This window comes from Colias croceus, chromosome 1, assembly GCF_905220415.1.
Source record: "Colias croceus chromosome 1, ilColCroc2.1".
Taxonomy (NCBI): domain Eukaryota; kingdom Metazoa; phylum Arthropoda; class Insecta; order Lepidoptera; family Pieridae; genus Colias; species Colias croceus.
Genome location: NC_059537.1, coordinates 10652415 through 10671845, shown reverse-complemented (window position 1 = coordinate 10671845; position 19431 = coordinate 10652415). Strand labels below are relative to the sequence as shown.

Genomic DNA, 19431 nt, shown 5'->3' with positions numbered 1-19431 from the left:
TATATTTGTATATTATTCATTACCAGTATGCCATGTGAAAATATCGATATAATCATATGTAGATCAAAACTGCTCATAATTTTTTATTAAATAAAATAAAAAATAAAATAAAACTATGTTTATTTTCGTAAGTATTAACATACACACATTATAAAATTGACTTGGACAGCTTGGACTTGACTATTAGCCGTATTGGAAACTCCTGTAATAAGTTTTCATAAAATTATATTCTAATCAACAAACAATATTATAGTTACCTACATATAATATTATTTTAATTTAAAGTATCAAAACGGGTAAGTCCAATGTACCAATAAAATCTTCAAATTTGAAAATTGTGATGTGTTTGACCCTTTTTCATCGAATGTTTTTCTATACATATTATAAACAACACCTATTGCTTGTGATCGCAGCGGCTTTTTCGACATTTTCGAAGATTTTTTAGACAAAATCCTAAAAATTATTCATCAACTGCAAAAAAGACAAATAATTTGACAACCAATTTGATAGTTGTCAAATAAATTGCCACATGAAAATCTTTTATTTCTTAAATATAAATATGCCATCAGATTCTGGTAGACCTATAGCACAGGTACTAGTCTACAACACAGTCTACACTCTACAATAACATGAAAAGAACACAGCTCAATATTAAACATTTTATTAATTTCATTCCATTGCGTTTTGAGTAAATTAAAAATTCAGATCGGGCAGGACATACTCCATAGACAAAAGAAAGAAGTAGACTGTAGAGCTTTGACTTTTGAGTTTTGACACTAGAAGTAAGCTGTGAGCAAATTATTTTTTGTTGATAGGTACCTACAAGAAGCTTATATCTAATACACTGGAGATTGCACTATGGTCTATGACCATTGACTTGTCACAAGAAAATATAACCTTGAATGACGTCACTGTTGTTTTTTGTCTCTTTCTGTGGGTGACCACACTGGTTTGTATATTCAGGATTTTTCGAAATAGAAAAAACTAAAAATCATGGTCTATAAATAATAACGACATATATTTTTAACAGTATTAATTATATTATAATATTACTGGCCAAACTTTATAGGTACATACAATTTTAATTGGTATGTAATATAGAATGATAGTTTTAAAATAACTCTTGGCTATAAAGCCTGGATATGAACCGATATATAGCATTAACATCCTTTGTAATTAGAGGAAAGTTGTGTTTTGCATCAGATGCTGTTTACCAAATTGTAAGCTACTCAGATCTTCTTTTTAAACGCGTTGCTTCGACGGGTCAATTTCAAGCCAAAATCATCAAAGAAAAACTGTTTATAATAAACGCCTGGGTTCTGGGTCGTAATCCTCAGTAATTTTACCCTTGATGGGCACATATATTTCTTTTTATTTTACTTTTTGGAAAGCTGAAATACCTAAAACAAAAAATATGAGGTAAGTTAAAAAAGTATAAATTTCAATGTAAAAACGAACAATCTTATAACTACATGTGAGTGCAATACCGATGTCGAGTGTTGTTTCATTACTAGTAAAAATCTTGAAAATGGTGTTCTAAATTTCATCATAATATTGTTATTACAATATATTATCTTCACTATCCATAAAAACTCGTCATCATGGTTACCTTACTTGTTAATTTTGTTTATTGAAAACTTGTTGAAAAATGATAAAGTATTAGGAAAATAACAAATTTAACATGACTGCTTTCTAAAATGATGCAAAATTTTACAATTTTTGCCATTGAAATGATTCTAAACAGGTAAATGCAGGAGTATTGAGGAATATTGTAAATAACGTAAATATACACTTGCCTGTGAAATTCTATGCCAGAATTTGGTGTCCAAACACTTCTGCAATTTTTCACAATGCAATACATTATTTATATTCGGAAAATATTTATTAAATACGCAACAATATTAACTTAAATATTCGAAGCGACGCAATTTTTTTGACACTTATGCCATATTGTCAAAGTGAGAGTTGCTACAATTTTATTATGGTAACTACCCATAATCAGGGAGCATCGCTTTTTAATAATTGGTCCAGATACTTATTTTATTTAGCATAAATAATAATTGTCTCATCCAACAATGCTTCTGAATGACGTTGTTGGCAATTTATCAACAAACTCATGTACAAAAACTAACCTTTTGCACAGAATATTACGGCATACATAGGCCTTGGGAAAACTTCGTATTAACAGTGGCAATACCAAGTTAGGTGTGAAAGTGATAAAACACAACAATTTCCTTGTTACACGTCAAATGTTCATACCGAAATCTCCAGTGTATAATCTCTGACTAATATATAGTTATCTGTGGTGTATAAGATATAAGCTTCTTGGGTAGGTACCTATTTACCTATCAATTTGTGAATTGTGTACACAGATTAAGTATTAGTTACTACGTAAATTGTGTAGGTAGGCGTTTGATAAATAAATTTTGTGTCCTGGGCGTTTTGAATCTACATTTTTTTGTCATGGGAGATGTAATTGGTAAATTTTCTCGTGAATTTTTTAATAATTATGCATATTTATTGGTTGCATGACTAATATTGTAATTTTTTCATTATAGATTTTACTTCCCAACCACACAATAAAATAATATTTTACAAGATTTCGGGCAATTCCTTATCATTTTCCATTAAATCATTCGGAAATGCTAATATTGGCCTGGCGGAGAAACCTGATATTCCCTATTTAAACCACTGGGTAAGATATTTTTTGATAATGTGTTGCATTTTCCTTGTTATGACGTTGTAGGTATTTCCCAATATTTAAACACTGAACTTGAAAACATAAAAATTATGTAGAACTATATTTTTCTTTTACATTATTGCATTGCATGATTTATTTTCAAGATGCCTCATAATATTAACGTCTCAAATGGTTTTAAAATTTGCATTTTATTCCAATTGCATTTTCAGGTGTATATAGGAAGAAACGGAAAATCTAGTATTAAAGAAAATAATGAAATTGTAGCTGAAGTTGATACACCTGATATAATAAATCGTAACGGATACAAAAAGTTCTGGCTAGCATGGTATGATAATAAAATACAATTAGGAAAGTATGGAGAATATGAACCAATAGTTTCAAAGAATGTCAAGAAAGCTAATTTTAGGTATATAACATTTACAGTGGTTGAACAACAGAATGCTGTAGATTGGAAATTTACATGTATGTATGTATGGAATAATCTATACTAATATTATAAAGCTGAAGAGTTTGTTTGTTTGAACGCGCTAATCTCAGGAACAACTGGTCCGATTTGAAAAATTCTTTCGGTGTTAGATAGCCCATTTACAAGGAAGGTCATATGCTAAGACCAACAGGAACGAAGACATGCGGGTGAAACCGCGGGGCACAGCTAGTCTTAAATAATATTTCATTTCATATCAAATATATTCTCAGATTATTAACTCATGGACAGACTTTCAATTAATATACTTAGTTCACGTTATGTTTGGTATCTTTTTCACTCAAATAATGTGAGCATAAAGTTATAGAAGTTTTTGTCTTCCCAATTTAAATGTTATGTTTTATTTTTTGGCTTGGTTGGTAGTGGCCCTGCCTTCCATGCCAGAGGTTGTGGGTTCGATTCCCAGGGCAAATATTTGTGTGATAAACATAGATGTTTGCTCTGTGTGTGGGTGTTCCTACATAAGTATTTATTTAAAATTATATATGTTTATCAGCCATCTGGTTTCCAAGCAAAAGCTAACACAAGCAAAAGCTTAGTATGGGATCAGAAAGTGCCCTATGTAAAAATTGTCCTGAAATATTTATTTACTTGTATAACCTGTAAAATATTTTCTGTACCTGATTAATAATATTAATATTTTAGTACGGCCCAGTATAGAAAGACCTACTTTAAAACCCATTCAAGGGGGCAAACCCTATTGGGTGCCGTATGATGGGCTGATACCATATGGAGCTATGATTGGTGGTTACGAAAATGAATTCTTATATATTATAAGAGCGGCCCATGAAGGATCATTAACACCTGGAAAGTTTGTACCATCTGCAAAGTGCGCTTTCATATCCTGGGGTGGAGACATGCATTTGAAAACAGATTTTGAGGTAATCGTTTTGTATTGATGTACATAGCTTTTTGAACAAAATTCTATGTATATGATACAAAAACATTTATAAAAGAAGTTTCTAAACTTGGTTGAATGATCGAGTTTAAGTCATTTGGTTTTTTTGTGACTGATTTCATGTAACTTATGAATATATTATATTTATTGTTGCTACTTTTGGGTTTTTAAATTTTAGTAGTCAAATTTACAAATATGTATGTAAAATGTTTCGATAAATTTTACCGAATGCTATTTCGATGTTACGTTTTATATAATTTCTTATTATAATAAAATACATGAGATAACATTTAATTTATACTTACCATGTATAAAATTAAATAACTTATTTTTTCAGATGTTATGTGGTTTTGACTGTATTTGGATACCAACAACAGAAGACGTCATACCAGCGGGGGCTATCCAGGGGGGATATACAGAACACGATGGTAACGAAAAAATGTATATAGGTAGAGCTGAATATGCATGTGGCCATATAATACCAGGAAAGGTTCCGCCATCTTATAATGTATGCTTCTTCCCATATAATGGTGCCGAGGTCGCAAAAGATAATTTTGAAATACTTGTCGCTCCATACGCTACCCGAAGATGCACTAATAGGATACCTCAAAATGCAGCATTTGGAATTTACCGCCAAAATATAGAATCGGGTACAGATAATGATGACGATGATGAGAATAATGATGACAATGACGATGATGGTATGCATATATTTGACTAATAATATATTTAAACATTTTGTTATTAGTTTATTGGAAGAATGAAGGTAACTTTGCAACAGCACTGTTATTGAAGTGTTATTTCACACTGTGTGAAAAACGTGTGAGATATGATATGTTGTTAATATTTATGTATAATATTTATAAGATAAAATATTATAAAACTTTAAGATAAAAAAATATATTTTTATTTCTTCCTTTCTTACTTAAAACTGGAATCATATCATCTTCATTAATATGACAACTCAAATATACTGACCTGCAACATGCCATTAGAAGTCATTATTATTAAATTAGGTATAAATAATTAATGCAATATTGCATTCATTACATGGAGGTTTTTACAAAATACCAGCACTAAGATATATCTTTGGTTTGGCCACCGCGCCGGTAAGAATCGCACATGCTCTGCTTTGCCCTCCATAGAAAGTATAATTTCGAAAATGTAAATTAACTATGTACCTACACTTTTTATATTTAATTATCTTAGACGACGTAAAATATCAAATCTATACTTCTATAGGTACTAATAAGAAGCTAATAAGCTTGTTTGTTTGTGTGTTTGTTTGTTTGAATGCGCTAATCTCAGGAACTACTGGTCCGATTTGAAAAATTCTTCGGTGTTAGATAGCCCATTCATCGAGGAAGGCTATTAGGCTATAATTATATCATCACGCTACAGGAGCTGAGCCACGCGGGTGAAAGCGTGGAGCGCAGCTAGTAATTGATAAAGATATCAAAAAAAGAGTTTTAGTATCTATGCTGGATTTTTTCAAAGTACTGGCCACATATAATTCTTTATGAAAAATGAAGTCAATTCTTTGATATCATTCTTTAAAATGCAATCGCGTCAACAAGTCAAGTAAAAACTGTGCTCAAACAATTAAATATTTATAAACTTATTTATAAACAACATTATCTGTTTCTGAGCTTTTATTTAAATTCCCAAAATGGCTAATAGTGCACCATCTACAGATTACGCTCCAAGCGAAATGGGGCCATCTGAAGCAGGCGAAGGTAATTATTGATGTTTATATTTATTGCTTACATTATATTCTTTGTCGATTTACCTGTAGAGCAACAAAGCAGAAATAACTTTAAACATAAATTGCTTCACGGTTTATTTAACGTTTAGAACAGAACCTGCCCATTGCGTTGTTGACTGTTGCAGTTGCCGTAAGTTGTTTGCAATGTATCCAATAAAAAAAATGCTAATGTTCGTGTATTACTATAGCTACGCCCGCAGCGACTGGTGCTGGTTTCCCACCGTATCCTCCCTACGCCACGGAAACAGTGCCACCCTCAGTTGCGGACACAATCATGGCCGGTCGAGATCTAAGAGTTCAGCACAAGTCGACTCCGAAACAAACAGTTCGACCACCCCCGAAGCCAGCAAGGCCTAAGTAAAACGATTATACAATAATAATTGTTACTTACCTAATATTTTTTCGTCACAGTATACATTGATTAACGTTAACGTTAAAAGATTAGACTACCTATAACATTATATGACTATAATCGTCATGATCAATTAAATTATTTTTATGATGTTAACGATGAATATCCACAATATATAAAAACGAGTAAACTATGTAATGATGAATTTGAAGTGTAAGTTCTTTTAGGCGCGTTGAGTATAAAATTTCAAGGTCGCGTCATGGCAATACCGTCACGTCAAAGAAGTTTCACTTCTGACACGTGGGCTCAGCACACGTTTTTTTGTATTGAATAATTTGAACGTTTTCAAAGGGGACCAAAAGCAACTGACGTTAAACTATCAAGACGCGCAGCGCGAGCCCATGCCCGCTGTCTGCGCCGGCATGGCGCGGTGTTGACGGACAGGCTTGAGCGAATGGCGAAACCGCCTATACGCAGCATTATTTATTTATGGCGGCAATACGCTAATACACTTCCGGCTGATACGGTTAGAATGCTTTTTGAATTTTATATCAAGTTTTAATATCGTCGTTTTCACTGCAAATGCAAATTTAAATTTAAATAATATGAGTAATTGAAATACCTAGCTAGCGTTTTATTTAATGTATTCTTTTTTAAAGGTAGTTAATTGTATTATATCATTAATTATGACCACAGATAATATTATTCTTACTTACTATTATACTTTTAAAACTATAACTAAGGTTATTTACTAGTTATTATTCTGTGTTATAACTTATAACTTAAAAATATTCCACAAATTGAACCAATAAAAATATGGCTATTGTAGATTGCCCGACTGCGTGCAATGCTAGATGCGGATCAGCCGTTCAAGCCAGAACAAGCATATGAATACTTTATTAATCTCAGAAAAAGCAAGAAGAAGGTGACGAAGTATGTAGACATTGTAGTTAAAAAATATTTTTATTTTAAGTAAGTAAACGAGGATGGTAACTATAGATCTACCTATTACAACAAAGCCTATCTTCTTTAAAAAAAAAATTAAAGTCATATCTTCTCGATTTTCAAAAACGTCTACAAGAAAAAATTTAGCATCCCCAATAATTTTCCTATTTGTTTATTTATTATCTAAAGTATTTATCCAACAATGTCGTAAAATATATTATTTATTCCCTAAGTATAATTATTTTCAAGTATAATAACATTATAATATTAAAATAGATATATATATATAGATTTTATTTTTATTATCCTTATGCAGTTTTGAGCAAAAAATACATCCACTGTCAGCAAGGCATCCTATAAGGCAACCACTGAAAATCAGTGTTTTGCACTGAGTGGCAGGCCTTTTATGGCATACATAATATATTTAAGTTAGATTTAAGTTTTTTTGTTTTATTTTATTTTGTATCTTTATGTATCCATAATAAACGTATTTCATTTCATTTCATTCATTCATATTACATACATACCATACAGGTAATACTAGTCATTAGGCACTAACACATCATAGGCATTGAATTAATTTTTAGTAGCATCATATAGAAATTATCATTATCATCTCAGATAATTGTTCTGAGCAATTTCTTCAAATATCTTGTATGTGTCGATCAAAGTGCCCAGGAGATGCTGCTACACAAAGTAAAGTAGAATTATAATAATATTTCTTCGGCTAGGATGAAAGTAAACGACATAAAGAAGGACATATTAGCAATGTGCGGTGACAAGAGATTCGTTTGGGCGCGAAACGCGACGGTCGCGTTTGCGCGCGGCATCCAGCAGCGACTGTCTAAACCGGGCTCTTACGCTTTGGCTGATGGGTGAGTTTATTATGGACATAATTCTGACAAGTCCTTACTAATATTATATAACTGAAGAATTTGTTTGTTGTTTTATATCCCGTTTACCGCGATAAGGCTATCAGCACGATAACACCAAAGGGGGAAAAACTAGTTTTGGTTAAAATTTAAAATAACTTTTTTCAGTAAAGAAAGGGTATGAAAAGGGAAACTTACCTGAAAGCAAAGAAAATTTTAATATTTCCTACAAGAAATCTTTCAGATAACTTAGGTACCATGTTTTAAATTTAATTTTCCTAAAATATCACGTCTTTTTAGCATGTTGCGACTGTCAAACATAATTCTAGAAGACATCTGCTCCTATATGCACACGAAGCCACCTTCGCGACGTTGCACTCACCCTAAAGCAAAATTCATGATGGAAATGGCTGACAAGGTACAGTAAAATATATGGGATAAAATGTTTAATAGGTACTTAGAAATTGATGTGTTATTCAAAATTGATATTCTTGTCATCAATCCTTTATTTATACCTTACCCTACCTTACCCTTACCATCAGGCAAGCTACGGGCCAAAAAAAACTAATGATGTTACCTTTAAAAAAGAAACTTTCCTACATATGTAATTATTACTGTTTAATGTCCAGATTGCCGTTTGGATCGATGAAATCCTCTGCGAGTCAGACGATAGGATGCTCATGATGGACTTCGACGAAGACGAAGGTAAATAAATTTTAAACAGACTATGTATACAAATGTTAGTATCTATACTTTATAGCAATTGGCAGCAATTTCAACGAAATGGATCTTTACTGCAATACCTTCAAGGTAAGTCCATGCGTTTGAAATTGTGTCAATTGTTTTTAAAATGTTGTTTACAAAATCTGCTTAAAAAGCCCTAAGGTTTTTAACAATTGTTACAAATTCAAACTCCCCTTATAATTTTAACTCGTATCCTGGGAAATGTTACTGAAAGGTATGTTTCTAATTGTCATAAAGAAGTGGAAAAAACTGACGCTGAGGGGCCAATGGAAGGAGGTTCGGATTTAACTGCATCTAGCAGCAAGACGAGTACTGCGGGGCAGTCTACTGAAGCGACGCCAAAGACTTCAAGATCTAGTGTCCAGAAAGAATAAGGTTACTTCCAAGGATATTTGGTGTAATAAAACGGTATACCGGAAAGCTTATAAACTTTGCGTATATGTGTACAGTGTAACGTAGTTATGGAAGCAATAAATCTAATGGGCCCTCTTCACAATGGGCAGCGTTGGGCGAGTAGAGGCTATCATGATAGTGTAGGCCTAAATGTCTATTATTTATTCATAAACGCCGTAATGGCGGCAAACAGTGACGATCATATTTTGTTGGGCCAACGCTGCCCATTGGTAAATGGTAGAGCATCCATAAATATTGACATAAAAAATGGAAGCTCAGTGACAACTAGAGCAAAAGTTTTTTTTTTTGTTACATGCTATATTGTTTTTCTTGCAGATGTTTTAGGAGCCGATGAGGCAGGTGACGCGGGATTTGCTGATGATTTCCTTAATATGATGGGAGAGGTAAGTTTAAAATAAATAAAAGTTTATTTAATAAATAGACTAAATGCCGTAAAATAATTATGCAATCTATTGTAACCACAGGAAACTGCATCGTTTGGGATTAAAACTTATAATTTTGGAAAACGTATTCTAAACCGCTCTGAAACAGTTTTCAATGAAGTTGCTAAAGAGAAACCTCCGCCAACAGCACCTACTTGAATTATTTCTACAGAATTTAGTGACATTACAAACTTATAAAACGCGAAGCATTTTAAAGCCAAATTATGTAAAGAATGATAAAGCAAATAAAAATAGCAAAATTTTGACTATGTCTCTATTTTTTTATTATTTATCAAATTGTGTTATACAAATGAACACTTATGGTAATTCCTTTCATTATAATTTTTTGGAATAATTTTTACGAAACATCTTTCATTTTCAAAATGAATTTAATTTTTTTTTCATTAACTAAGTGTTCATTTGTTGCTAATGCCACAAAATGAAAGATGTTTCCTGAATAGTTTGAATTATTGTTACGTATAGAATTTTGAAATTTTGAAGTGAAACTTCTTCGGGCGCGTTGACAGTAAAATTTCAAGGTCGCGTCATGGCAATACAATCACGTCATGGAATAAGGCGACAATTTTGCTATATTTGAATCTTGCCAAAGAAGTTTCACTTTTGACACATTTGCTCGGCACACACGGTCATTTTTTAATTCAATGACATGTTATTCAGGGAGGAGTCGGTGGAGGTGGTCTTCTGCAAGGACGTGCGTACCATTTAACTTTGAAATTTGAGTTCTGATTTAATTATTGATATAACTAACTATGTATATAATTTTTTTTTCATTTCAGCATTTCCCGCGTATCTCAAATTTACAGGTATGTAACTATGTGTTATTAAGTAGTAAAAAAACTTTTTTAACTTCTGGCTAGTTGTACAATGTTTGTCAAATGTTTACAGGAGAAATGCTTGAAGCGTTCAATATTTTAACTGAGTCAATGTACTCAAAAGGGGATGTCAATTTATTAAAACACGGAAAGTTTGATTTAACATATTCGGAAGGAGCAGATGAGTAAGTTTGGAAGGCACACAACAATACAAATACTCATTTATTGTCCTCTTCTTCTTTGGGTTGCCTGGTAGAGATCGCTGCCAGCAATAAGGCCGCCTTTTGTACATATTTGTGTCCTGTATTAATTCAAGATGTACTTAGCCCTGTTAAACATTAGTTTAGCAATAAAGTTGTATCAACATGTTGCGGAGTGGGTATCGACATGTAGCAGAGTTGAAAAAGCATGTTGAAATTTCTACCGAAGCGCGACTAAACTCAGAGTTTCCAGCAACTTTGTTGATCAACAGTTGCTAAACAATGTTTACCGAGAATATGAGCTAAGTTATATTCATTGTGTGTTCAGGCTAAAACAAGCAACCGATTTTAATGCAACTGAATTTAACACAACTCTGGCCAATCAAGTCAAACAAGATTTAACTGAAACGGTTACACCTAGTACACCTAATAATATTAAACCGTTTATGAAAGGTAAATTTACGCTACTATAAATTGGAATGTTTGAGGCAAATCACGTAAAAGTAATGGTATCTATGTCTTTTTTGATACGATTTAATTTCAGATATGGTTGAAATTTGCTCAAACTATCTGGCACAACATGCTGAATACAACAGTAAGTTATTTTCGTGTTGGAATCTAACAAAAAATTACGTAAAAAATTTCTGATATCCCACATACCATTAATTTGCTTTTAGAGGATAAAGGTCCGGCTTTTAGACTCCTAGTGAAGGCAATGAAATCAAAATCTAGCCAACAACTGTACGTCAAGGGAAAAGCTAAAAGAACCTTCGGAAAAGCGGCTACAGAGTATGTGACAACTTTAAGTTTGTTATATTCCAGTAATTGAAAAATTTACTATTTAAAACGTTTCCATAGATTGGAAAATGCGAAAGGCTTAGAAAGCGATCACGATGATCCTAATTTATCACAAGAAATACATTCTGCCCTTGCGAAATTAGTTGAAGGACAAACACCAGCAGACTTAAAAGATGATATGAGAGGTATAAAGAGTACAGAAATAAAGATGTCGATGGCTCTTTTATCAATATCTATGAATGCTGATACCTATAATTAACGAAATGGTTATTTTTCAGAAACATTGGACATTTGTTCAAAGTATCTGTCTCAATGTGCTATAGATGAAAGTAAGTAACGTTTTGTACACTTTTCTTTATATTCCAATTTTCGTTATACATTATTAACTAAGAATATGTAAATTGCAAATCACTTATAAATGTTTATTTTTAGTTGAACGTGGTCCAGCCTTCGATCTGCTTATAAAAGAATTGGAGAGAAATGGCGCTGAGCCGTTTACTCCGCAATATCCTCCTCTACCTACACAATTTGCTGCAGCTTATACGTTAGAATAATTTATACATTGAAACTGAACAGTCTTTATTTAAATTTTTAATCCAGAAATATTTTTATGTCAAAGCAATTATTGTCTCTTAACCCTTATTAAATCGCTGGGAGCTATACTTCCCACGTCTCAGATTGAAGTAAATCGTGTTTTATTTTTATATGCTTAAACTCAATGCAGTGAAATATTTATCTACGCAATCTTAACATTTCAGAGAACTGTTTTTCATGGAAACACTTTTCAGAGAATTATTACATGTCATGGTAAACACACGTCAAAGTCAGGGGACGTGATGTTGCCGCCGAAAACGACCGTTATTTTTTAGTTTTTTGTGTAGTGCTGAAAAAAAATTAGATAAGTAGATTTGAGTTATAGCTATGTAAACTAGACTATATTACGGTTGCGTGAAACGTAAAAATATGCCCAGAATCTTTCGTTTATACCTTGGTAGAGTCGATTGAAATTAAGTCTATAAGTGGGAAGATATCATCCCAGTGTTCTTCACTGCACACGACATTCGGAAATTCTATATATAAAATCCGTGTGTCTAAAAAATCTTTTTTAGTAGGTATAAGCAACTTATTTATTATTATTCATTATTTCCTGATCAGATAATTAGACATCTTAACTCAATACATTAGTATTTACCTATTTCTTTTATTTTGTTTTAGAAAAATGCCTTGTTTATGTTGAAGTCATTCATTTTTCAATTCCCGAATTCTTCCCTTAGTAAAAGAAACTTGCGTTGATGAGTACTTTCACCTGCTTTATAAAAAATATGATCTATATAATTTTTTAACGATAAAATTTATTTCACAAGTGGAGTCAGGGAAACTAGCTAGTGTTTGAAAATATTGGTGTCATACTGGACACTGGGAGCTATAGTTCCCACCTTTCCAACCTTTTTACAAGAGAGACCAGATGACGGGATATATACTTCCCACCAAAAAAAGGTTACTTCCCCCCCACTAACCCCTCTTTTGTGTGTATTTTTGAAATCTACGACCCAAAATTACCTAGGAACGTATCTTACTTTTTTGTTAACTCGTCCACTGACAGGCTCGCGTTTGAACTTATTCAAACGCGAGCCTGTGGACGAGTTAACCCTTAGGTAAATGTACCTTATAATGAGTTTCTGCGGCGTTAGCTTTATTCATAATTTAATTTTATTTAATGTATAATGAATTGTGTTATCGTATTAAATAAAAATAAATGAAATAAATAAATAATTTATTCTTCCAGATTAAAATCTGCACCTGGTTTAACTAGCGTAACTCCTGATCCTGAAACTGCACCAATTTTCATACCAGTTTTACATAAAGCAGTCGACACTGCGACACCTAAAGCATTAAAAAGAGACATGGAAGGTTATAGATATTTTTTTACAAAAAGATAAATGTTCATTTTTGAAATAAAAATAGAATATAAAAGTGTTCAAAATTATTTTTTCCAGAGGTGATTGGTCGCTGTGCAAATTATTTATCTGCATTTATCAGAGATAGAGGTTTGTTAAAATTTTGCATGACATTTTAAATGGTTTCTGAATATTAATTTTCTAATTATTCTCCCTTTCTTTATGAAGAAAAGGCCATGAAAGCTCTACTAGAAATGATGAAAAGTCATCCCAAGAACGAAGTAGCCAAAAGAGCGAATTATACAATGACGTACGACGTAGGCGCAAAAGAGTAAGGAAATTTAATTCAATCGTTAGGTATTGTTATAACAAATATCTGTTTTTTGCTGCCGTCAATTATAATCTACCAAATTACCGCCACAAAACAGAATAAAAAATCCAAGATAACCATCGTGCTGACTTGTTAATGTCACTATATAATAAAGTGGAGTTCCGTGTCCCCAAGTGGGGTAAGGGGCAGATGCATTATCCATACAATTGTTTCACTGATCGATTTTCTTTAGGGACAAGTAGGTGAACAGCTCTTTCTCTTCTGTGTCCTACCAGACCGAGACATTTGTTTTTTTCTTCGTCTCCACCGGGAATCGAACCCAGGACCCCTCGGTTCTACGCTCACGCGTCAACCACTGTACCAAGGAGGCGGTGAAATTTAATCTCTAAATAATAAAGGAACTTAAAAAGGGGAAGGATGATAAATAGACGGGTAAAATAAAATAAACGCAAAAAAGGGGAAATTAAATAGGTAGAACAAATGAATTCGAATTACATTTGATAATAATTTATTCCCAGAATTGAAACGGCACCCATAGTTGTACCTTTCATGCCAGTAAAAGATATCGCAGACGAAGCTAAAGACCATTTGAACAAAGATATGGAAAAGTCTACACCACCGAATTTAAAACTTGCTATGAAAGGTTACCTTTTTGTATTAATAATAAGTAATAACTAATTATACAAGGAATAAAAAAACGCAAAATTATTAAATACAACCTAAATTTTATTTAAATTTCAGCAATGGTACAAGATGCAGCGAGATTTTTATCACAAGGAATAGCTTTACGCAGTAAGTGAAACATTTAACCATTTACTTGAATTTGAAATTTGAAATAAACAGCGCCAAATTCATATGGATGAATCTCTATATTTAGGTGGAGTTGCTGGCGAACGATATCCTCTTAACTTTTTGGCAGCTGTAAAGAAATCGCTCGGAACAAGGCTTTTGTTTAAATACAAAGCTTTTGGTCAAACTTATTCAGATGGGGCTGACGTGTAAGAAACACAAACATTAATATTAATGAAAGAAAGAGCGTCGTGTCTTGGACAAGATTTAAAAATACCAAAATTCCATGTTCATGACGCGACTTGAAATTTTACTCTCAAAGGGCCTAAAAAAGTTTCACTCCAAAAAAACTGTATGAAAGAAGATTTAAAATGTTTGTACCAGCTTTTAAATATTTTAGATTAAGACATGCTGGTCCACTGGAAGAGGATCCAAAATGTGAAAATCTCCAGCAAGAGATCGCAGCAGAGATGCGAAGAGGAGTTCCCACTAGACTTCCTCCGACTTTAACCGGCGAAATACATGGTTTTCATTCCTTTCATAAATTAATTTAATTTATTTAAACAATTGATAATCATAAGGGAGAGAAAATGGGTGTCGTGGGATAGATATTTTAATGTTTTATTAATTTTAGGTACCATGGAAGACGCTTCCAAACATTTAGCCAAAGTTGGCACGGAAAGAGGTAAGGTATTTTAAGACTGTCGTTTAGAACTTAACAAACGAATTATTATTGATATTTTTTTATTATTAAAAGGTGACGCTCTGCAGTATTTGGTCGATTTAATGAAGGGACAAGGCGATGCACCTCTTGGGGTCATGCAAGGTTATGAACAAACTTATAATGATGGAGCTAGAAGGTTCGTTTGTCGCCACAAGGAATCTTTTTTATGAATCGATTTTGATTCGATTTTATACGTTTTATTAAAATTGTAGGATAGAGTTAAGTAAAAGCTTAACTGCAGAGAAGGTTGATAAAGGAATCTATGAAATGCTTAAGGAAAAGTTAACAACATTGGTATCGTCTAAACCTAAACCGGAATATTCCAAAGTGATGCCAGGTATCTCGTTTGATGTAATTTAAATGTTGAAAAACATTGCTTGTTTTAGTATAATATAAATTTTATAAAAATTAAAATATTTTGCTAAGGTATCCTTGATGATGTGTCGAAGTTTCTGGCATCTCCTCTACCCGAAAGTAAGTTATTCAATCATTTTTAATATTAATATGGTTATTTTCCATGTAGACACTTAACCAGTTATAACTTTTAGCTGATTTTGAAAAACGCAGAGTACTCGCGGATCTTATGGCAAGGAAAGGTGATGAAATACTCGGCCAGTCGGGAATTTATAAAATAACATATACCGAAGCGGGTGAAGAGTAAGTTAAATAACTGAAGCCTTCTAAAGCATTGCGAATATAAAGAACTGTCTGTTAGCTTTTCTTTGGAATATTGTAATGCCATCTGGAGAGAAAGTACTCTTAATAGTCTGGATACAAATTTCTTCTCAAACGAAACATCCCTTAAAATTAGATCCTGTAGTTTTATTGCATCTAACATTAGGGTCAATCATAAGGTTGAAATATAGGTATTTTACTTGTGTAGAATTATGGACGCTCCGGTTGGTGTGACAACAGCAAGAGATGAAAAGTTCAAGGGTGAACTTTTGGAGAAAGTGAAAAATGTTATACCGGAGAAGAAATTGCAAGATCTCTTAAAAGGTTCAATTTAACCCAAAATTTGTACATATAATCCATCTATAAATCTTTAATAGTACCAACTCAGAAAATAGTCTTCATACCATACCGTGATGACCTTTCAGGTACTACCTACTACCACAGAATACATAATAGTAGCTAAACGCTACAGAACGGACACTCTCCACCTCCCGCCAAAATTAAACACTTACCTCACCCCGCACGATCAGACATAAAATGGTCCATATTTTTCTACAGGGACGATACGCAACGAAGATTGACAACATTAATCAAATTGACTTAAAGTAATTTTATTATTTTGGATTTGTGATTATCGTTGTGCTGTTTACGGATGTATTTCATCAGAAAAACGCGAATTTTTTTTTACGCAAGTCAAAAATGTGCCAACCATAGAGCGTTAACACACACATTTGCAGTCTCTACAGTGTGACTGTCAAAACGATAATTTTGTATGGAGTGTCCGGGGTGTGCTACTACCAAACCATAACTGACCATAAACCAATAAATACTACTGTATGGTTTGGTGTTGAAAATTGATTAATAATTTATATTTATAATTCGAAGGATATAAAAATGAATGTAAAACAACTAAAAAATCATGTTCTTGTTGATAAATAATATGTTCACTAATCTTATGTTAGACTCATCTAATTGGTACCTATTTACAATTCACATGTTTATCTAAATCTAATACGATGTTTATTTTAGATCCAACTAAAGAAGGCGCGGCATATTTGTCTGATACAATTAAAGGACGAGGTTAGTACTTATAGTCGAGCCAATTTAATAGGCAACATTTGACGTCTATCAATTTTATCTTCGAAGAGAGGTAACCTGCTTAAAAACATCGATTAAAGTGTATTAATCGATACGGATTTGAAACATTTGTCAATCGAATTTATTAATTTATGATGATTTTTATTCACAAGTAATCAATACATTCGATTCTAGATGTCAGATTTCGATTTTTAGAGTAACGTCTCTAGTATTTAAAAAGAAAAAAGGTTTATAGACACAAAATTGTAGCGACGTCAGTTCTTCAATTCAGAAATTGTTTATTATGTTTAGGATGGTTTATCAGTAAAATGAAATCTTAATTAAAATTACTTGTATCGGTCATTATTATTATAAATATGTAATCGTAATTGAAAAAAGTTAAGCAAATGTGCAGTTCTAACAAAACGAAATATCATGTTATTCTATGTCGTCGTTACTAGGTTACGTTGTTGAATTTTGTTGAACTGTCAAATGTTGCCTATTATAGGTAAACCAGAATCTGATGGCAATTAGGGAAATCAAAATTTAGAGTGTGCAACCCTGGGGAAAATGGACTGAACGATTTTGATACTGCTTATTTTTTATTTTGATCTCAATATCATTAGTCAAATTACATAAGTGGACAATACTGTTCTTAATAATGATATATCCACTTAATATTATGTAGGTACATACTTACATGTATAATATACAATTATACATATTACTTTTATGCAGGTAATACATATTATTATTTACACATACCTATATTTGTATATTCATTACCAGTATGCCATCTGAAAATATCGATATAATGATAATGTAGATCAAAACTGCTTATAATTTTTTATAAAATAAAATAAAATCAAACTATTTATTTATTTATTTATTCTTCACTGTATAGGAAATACAAAATGAAGACGACACAAAATAAAAGATACAATCGGCATACAGTGGGCGGCCTTATGGCCATGAGCCATTTCTTCCAGGCAACCGTCTATTTTTAACTATGTTTATTTTCGTAAGTATTATCAGATACACACATTATAAAATTGACTTGGACAGCTTGGACTTGACGAATAGCCGTATTGGAAACTCCTGTAATAAGTTTTCATAAAATTATATTCTAATCAACAAACAATATTATAATTACCTACATAAAATATTTTTTAATTTAAAGTATCAAAACGGGTAAGTCCAATTTACCAATAAAATCTTCAAAATTGAAAATTGTGATGTGTTTGACCCTTCTTCATCGAATGTTTTTCTATACACATTTTAAACAACACCTCTTGCTTGTGATCGCAGCGGCGTTTTCGACATTTTCGAAGATTTTTTAGACAAAATCCTAAAAATTATTCATCAACTGGAAAAAAGACAAACAATTTGACAACCAATTTGATAGTTGTCAAATAAGTTGCCACATGAAAATCTTATATTTCTTAAATATAAATATGCCATCAGATTCTGGTAGACCTATAAAAAGGCTCTACTATAGTTAGTATTTTTTATTTATATTTTTATCCCTGGAAACTTAAATTTTAATACACTTTATACAAATTAAAGGTGAAGCCATGCAAGCTATACATGATGGATTAAAGAAAGGAAATGGCAAGGATTTCTTAACAATTGGAAATTTTGCAAAGAATCACGATCAGACTGCCGATATGTTAGTACGAATTGTCTTTCTAAATTTTTTTTTTTTTACATTGAGTTCTGTTTTCTCGTTTCATTATTAAATGTTATATTGCTCTAAAATGGGGCTGAATATGAGTAGACCGTAGTTAATAATTTTTCTAGGCTTTCTAATGCAAATCATTTCGGCGGTCAGCATCCTTCGCCTATTCTCGTGGACAAGGTTGCTTCTAAAATGAAGGAGGTACCTATAGAATACCCTGATTCTGCTAAAAGATTTGCTTCAGGTAATATTTTTTTTAATAATACACTTATATGAAGAACTAATTTAAATAAAAATTGAAATGTTAAGGCATTTAGAATAATTTATTAGAATTTGTTATGACCAAAAATCTGACGAGCTACTCGCTAACTTTACCGTGTTCAATTTACAGAAACATCGAATATAGCTACACAATATATTTCTGGAGTTGCTACAAATGAATGTGAGTCCTTTTTTTCCGAAATAGTATCTTAAAAAAAATCATAAGGCAAATATACGTTTACTTACGTTGATTGCTGATTAAATGCTACTGAAGTTTACACCTCTGCTTATTTTAATTTAAATTCAATAAGTAATGTTTAAGTAAATCTGATTGTATTATAAAATTCGTCTTTATATAGGTGGTCTGGATGCAAAAGCTCTTGCGGCTATGGATACGACAATAGGGTAAGAAAATGTTATTAGCTGAATTATTATGATTTTAATTTATTAAGCACGATTTCTATTTCTGAAGATTGATACTTAATGTAAAGCCATGTATAGTAAATCTAAAATTACTTTCAGTTTGTTTTTCATCAGCCTTTGTTTTTAAATGTATAAAATTCCAATTTC

General features: G+C 32.2%; 3 protein-coding genes across 3 annotated transcripts; all 3 read left to right on the top strand.

Annotated features, from left to right (window-relative positions):
* The first annotated feature begins 2333 nt into the window (after positions 1-2333).
* On the top strand, positions 2334-4984 carry LOC123691894. The gene is made up of 6 exons (XM_045636482.1): positions 2334-2359; positions 2396-2479; positions 2559-2695; positions 2911-3163; positions 3831-4066; positions 4421-4984. Exons 2-6 carry the CDS (start codon positions 2464-2466, stop codon positions 4802-4804), a joined length of 1026 nt encoding a protein of 341 aa, XP_045492438.1. The 5' UTR covers positions 2334-2359; positions 2396-2463; the 3' UTR covers positions 4805-4984.
* Positions 4985-5653: 669 nt separating this feature from the next.
* Positions 5654-15530, top strand: LOC123693989. Its single transcript, XM_045639313.1, has 27 exons — positions 5654-5819; positions 6037-6205; positions 6552-6726; positions 7030-7133; positions 7877-8020; positions 8318-8435; positions 8647-8722; positions 9491-9558; positions 10276-10309; positions 10395-10421; positions 10504-10615; positions 10959-11083; positions 11175-11225; positions 11308-11419; positions 11489-11613; positions 11707-11757; positions 11861-11972; positions 13215-13339; positions 13426-13476; positions 13555-13657; positions 14176-14300; positions 14399-14449; positions 14535-14655; positions 14847-14971; positions 15081-15131; positions 15204-15306; positions 15383-15530. The coding sequence occupies exons 1-27, from the start codon at positions 5753-5755 to the stop codon at positions 15528-15530; spliced, it is 2673 nt and encodes an 890-aa protein (XP_045495269.1). The 5' UTR covers positions 5654-5752.
* Positions 15531-15717: 187 nt separating this feature from the next.
* LOC123692179 lies at positions 15718-19349 on the top strand. The gene is made up of 7 exons (XM_045636889.1): positions 15718-15827; positions 16054-16169; positions 16875-16925; positions 18489-18591; positions 18723-18844; positions 18992-19042; positions 19221-19349. The coding sequence occupies exons 1-7, from the start codon at positions 15754-15756 to the stop codon at positions 19268-19270; spliced, it is 567 nt and encodes a 188-aa protein (XP_045492845.1). The 5' UTR covers positions 15718-15753; the 3' UTR covers positions 19271-19349.
* Positions 19350-19431: the final 82 nt, after the last annotated feature.

Coding starts and splice junctions, on each gene's coding strand:
- LOC123691894 (XM_045636482.1), top strand. Junction 2,696..2,910: donor TTCCCTATTTAAACCACTGG/GTAAGATATTTT, acceptor TTGCATTTTCAG/GTGTATATAGGAAGAAACGG. Junction 3,164..3,830: donor TGTAGATTGGAAATTTACAT/GTATGTATGTAT, acceptor TTAATATTTTAG/TACGGCCCAGTATAGAAAGA.
- LOC123693989 (XM_045639313.1), top strand. CDS start 5,753: ATGGCTAATAGTGCACCATCTACAGATTACGCTCCAAGCGAAATGGGG. Junction 6,206..6,551: donor CCGAAGCCAGCAAGGCCTAA/GTAAAACGATTA, acceptor ACGTTTTCAAAG/GGGACCAAAAGCAACTGACG. Junction 10,616..10,958: donor TATTCGGAAGGAGCAGATGA/GTAAGTTTGGAA, acceptor TTGTGTGTTCAG/GCTAAAACAAGCAACCGATT.
- LOC123692179 (XM_045636889.1), top strand. CDS start 15,754: ATGGCAAGGAAAGGTGATGAAATACTCGGCCAGTCGGGAATTTATAAA. Junction 16,170..16,874: donor ATTGCAAGATCTCTTAAAAG/GTTCAATTTAAC, acceptor TGTTTATTTTAG/ATCCAACTAAAGAAGGCGCG. Junction 16,926..18,488: donor TGATACAATTAAAGGACGAG/GTTAGTACTTAT, acceptor TACAAATTAAAG/GTGAAGCCATGCAAGCTATA.